At 38.9% G+C, this 3,763-nt stretch overlaps 1 protein-coding gene across 1 annotated transcript in view; it reads left to right on the top strand.

Moving 5' to 3' along the window:
• The window catches only part of LOC144980590 (uncharacterized), a 26,242-nt gene extending 23,217 nt beyond the window's left edge, over nt 1-3,025 (top strand). Inside the window, exons 10-11 of the mRNA XM_078928266.1 lie at nt 576-639; nt 2,935-3,025. Of these exons, the coding sequence (XP_078784392.1) occupies nt 576-639; nt 2,935-3,025 (155 nt within the window). The remainder of the gene's footprint in view (nt 1-575; nt 640-2,934) is intronic.
• Nucleotides 3,026-3,763: the final 738 nt, after the last annotated feature.

Raw genomic sequence — 3,763 nt, 5'->3', positions numbered from 1 at the left:
AAAAAAGAAAAAAACCCAAGCATCAGAACACATTTTATATCCCGGGAAACAATACAAAAGACGTCAAAATCTACGTCATGGACAAGAGCTCGGGGGCACTGGTTCGGTAAAAAGTAGTAATAAGTAAGCTAACAGAAAATTTGAGCCCAAAAAGGGTGTTCACTAAAAGAGGTGTTGATTTTATGGGGGAAATCCACTTACTAAAGGTAAATTTGAAAAACCCAACTTTTAAAAAAGAAATTGAGCTTTTATATAGCCAATACCCACTTTTTACATCTAGTAGGGTGAGAGAGTGTGGTAAAAGCCTTCCCAAGGATCAACATCACCAGCGAGGCTCGAACTCAGGCCCTTCCGATCAGAAAGCGAGTACATACCACAGACCACTACCGCACATGGAAATTCCAGAACTATTGAACCACAAAGTGTGATTCGTTTAGCTGTTTTTTTCATTTTAAAACCGACAAGTTGTCCAAAGACAACAAAAGATTTTCATACCAATAAAGAACTCTATTTTCAACTCCGATGTGATTTTTCCACTTAGCTGTGTGGCATTTTTTTTAGGTTTTCATCTTCAGTCATAAGGAGTCGCAACCCCGTGCAGCTGAAGATAATCATGACTGTGATTGTGTACAAACAATTGTTTGATGTTTTTGATGAGATGATGATGTGGATGATGATGAGATGATGATGTCAGGGTGGTGGTGCGAGGATGATTAAAAATGATGATGTTGAGATGAAAGTGAGATGCCTATATGGGGTGATTGTGATACTAAGGGGTGCGGATACTCCAAATTTTCAAGGAAAATTCAGAGGCTTCTCGGTTCTTCTCCATCTTGAACCACCATATTACTATCATCATCATCGCTGCTGTCGCTGTCAAAATTTCTTGAAATGTCTCTGACCACTGCTGGGGCCCCAAAAGGGATTTCTGGTGTTTGAAGCGGAAGATTTAAAAAAAAAAAGGGGAAAAAAATAATAAAAAAATAAAATATAATAATAAAAAATAATAATAATAATAATAAAATAATAATAAAAATAATAATAATAATAATAAAATAAAATAAGCATATTTCTAGAGCACCTTTCTTTGAAACCTCTAAGCGCGTAAAATGTTAAAATACCATCTAAAAGTCAAAGCAACGAATTCCAACCAGCAGTAGTAATCAAATGCATATAAAAAGATCCCCCCCCTCCCCCCGACACTATAAAATGAGAGAGAGGAGAGAAGAGAGGAGAGAGAGAAAAGGGGAGAGAGAGGAGAAGAGGAGAGAGAGAGAGAAAACAGACAGAGAGGGGTTGTGAAAAAATAAGAAGAGGCCAAGAGAAAAAAAGAGAGAGAAGAGGGGGAGAGTGAGAGGGGGATAAGAGAAAAAAAAGAGAGAGAGAGAGGGGGGAGAGTGAAAAAATAAGAGAGAGCAGAAGAAGAGGGGGAAGGATGAGAGGAGAGAAGAGAGGGAGGGGATGAGAAGGAGAGAGAGAGATCGAGATCAAGAGAGAGAGAGAGAGAGAGAGAGGAGAGAGAGAGAGAGAGAGAGAGATGATAGACAGAGATCAATAAAGTTTTTTGCAATAGGTAGAATCTTACCCAAAGGGGTAGCAAGTAATTGCCATTACTTTTTTACGCTATAACCCGGGATAAAGTCTGGCTCAATGGGCCCTTAGGCTCTAAAGGTCACTTTGACTGTTATTCAGTCAGTGAATTCTCTTCCGCCTTTTTTGTTTAAAAGAAAAAAATACTATGTAAAAAACGCCACTATCACTTTATCCATTCGTCTGTAGTGTTTCATTCATCCTGTTTTGTTTTAAAAGGGGAAACCCAAAACGCCTTTTATCTGTTTTGTATCTTAAATTGAAGCTTACATTCAATTTACTTTTTATTTATTTTGAACAAAACGAAACTTGGGTTCATTCCTTCGTCATTGTGGAAAAAAATTTATTCGTACAGGACATTTTATTACATTGCGGCTATTTGGTCTTGTGGTATGACACTCGCTTTTGGATTTGGAAGGCCGGGTTTTAGCCTCGCTACGGTGCATAGTTGAGCCCCTTGGAAAAGGCTCTTTCCCCACTTTTTCCACTGTACTCAGGGTAAAAGATACCGACGTTAACAGCGTTGTGTCTGTCCGAAAAAAAAGTAATATGCCTAACAGGCATCATGTCCCGTCCCACATGTTAAGTGTTCTGTTCCAGGGGCCCCCTTTTAAACGCTTTGAGCACGTTTAGGGATATTGCGCTATATAAAAAAGCTCTATTTATTATTGTTATTTATTTCTTGAAAAAAAACATTTTAAAAAATTGTATTTCTATATTTTATATCTAAAGTCATTTTTTGGGGTTCAAATCATCCCCACATGAATGTCATTTGAGAGACAAGGGGGACATTTCAATAAAAACTCACCCGGCACCGTTTGTACAATCCTTGAGGGCCTGGAAGGTGCGCATGTTTTCCTGATTATCTCCCCCGATACCTCGTTTCTCCCCCCCCCCCACCTCTCCCCCCTCTACAGCATATCTCAAATATGTGTTGTTTGGCAACCAGCTTTCGATAAAAACTTACTCGATACCGTTTGTACATCTTGTGGGTCTGGAAGGAGCAGCATGTCTTCTGTTATCTCCCCCGATACCTCACTGCCTCCCCCCCCCTACGCATATACCCCAAACTGTGTTGTATGGCAAACCCAAAAAAATTTGATAAAAAAAATTACTCGATACCGTTAGTACAGTCATTTTGGGCCCGGAAGGCGCAGCATGTCATCATGATTATCCCCTGATACCTCGTCTTCCCCCCCCCACAGCTATAAAAAAAATTTTGTGTTTTTATGGCCCAAATGACTTTCGACAAAACTTTCCCGACACCATTTGTAAGTCATTGTGAGCCGGAAGGCCCGCTGGTTTTATGATTTTCTCCCCCGCCACCTCGTGCCCGGGTTCCAGGTATCCCAAATCTGGGGCATTTTCCCTCGTGGTTGCCAGATACCAGATACCTTCCACCCTTAAAAGGAGTGAGGATAGAAAACAAGGTTAGAATTTGACATATGTTTACTTAACAAATGGGACACGGAGTGAAGATAGAAAAAATGGTTAGAATTTGAAGTTTTTTTAACAGATGACAAAGAGTGAGGATAGAAACAAGGTTAGAATTTGACATAGGTTTTACTTAACAGGCGGGACAAGGAGTGAGGATAGAAAACATGGTTAGAATTTGACGGGTTTACTTAACAATGGGACAAAGAGTGGGGATAGAAAACATGGTTAGAATTTGACATAGGTTTCCCTAACAGATGAGACAAAGAGTGAGGAAGAAAACATGGTTAGAATTTGACAAAGGTTTCCCTAACAGATGAGACAAAGAGTGAGGATAGAAAACTTGGTTAGAATTGAACAGGTTTACTTAACAAATGGGACACGGAGTGAGGTTTGAAAACATGGTTAGAATTTAACATAGGTTTACTTAACAGGTGGGACATGGAGTGGGGATAGAAACATGGTTAGAATATATATTCATGAGAAATTGATATACCTGGATCTTTAAAGTGCTCGACAATTCAGGAGTGTGAATTATAATATCTATTATCTCACTTTTTAAAAAAATATTCTTTTGCCAAAACATTTGTTTCAGCCATTTTATGATAATAATGATAATAATATCACATCATATCGTATCATTTCTATGAATGCATATTTGAATCTTACTGTGACAAGTCAAAGTAGATGCGTTGGTTTGTCTAAAACGTCTCTAAGGAAGGTACACAAAACCTGTCCC

This window comes from Berghia stephanieae, chromosome 10 (genome assembly GCF_034508935.2).
Source record: "Berghia stephanieae isolate SIO BIC M18660-M18661 chromosome 10, UCSD_Bste_1.3, whole genome shotgun sequence".
Taxonomy (NCBI): domain Eukaryota; kingdom Metazoa; phylum Mollusca; class Gastropoda; order Nudibranchia; family Aeolidiidae; genus Berghia; species Berghia stephanieae.
The sequence above is the reverse complement of the archived record's forward strand: the minus strand, read 5'-3'. Positions and strand labels throughout refer to the sequence as shown.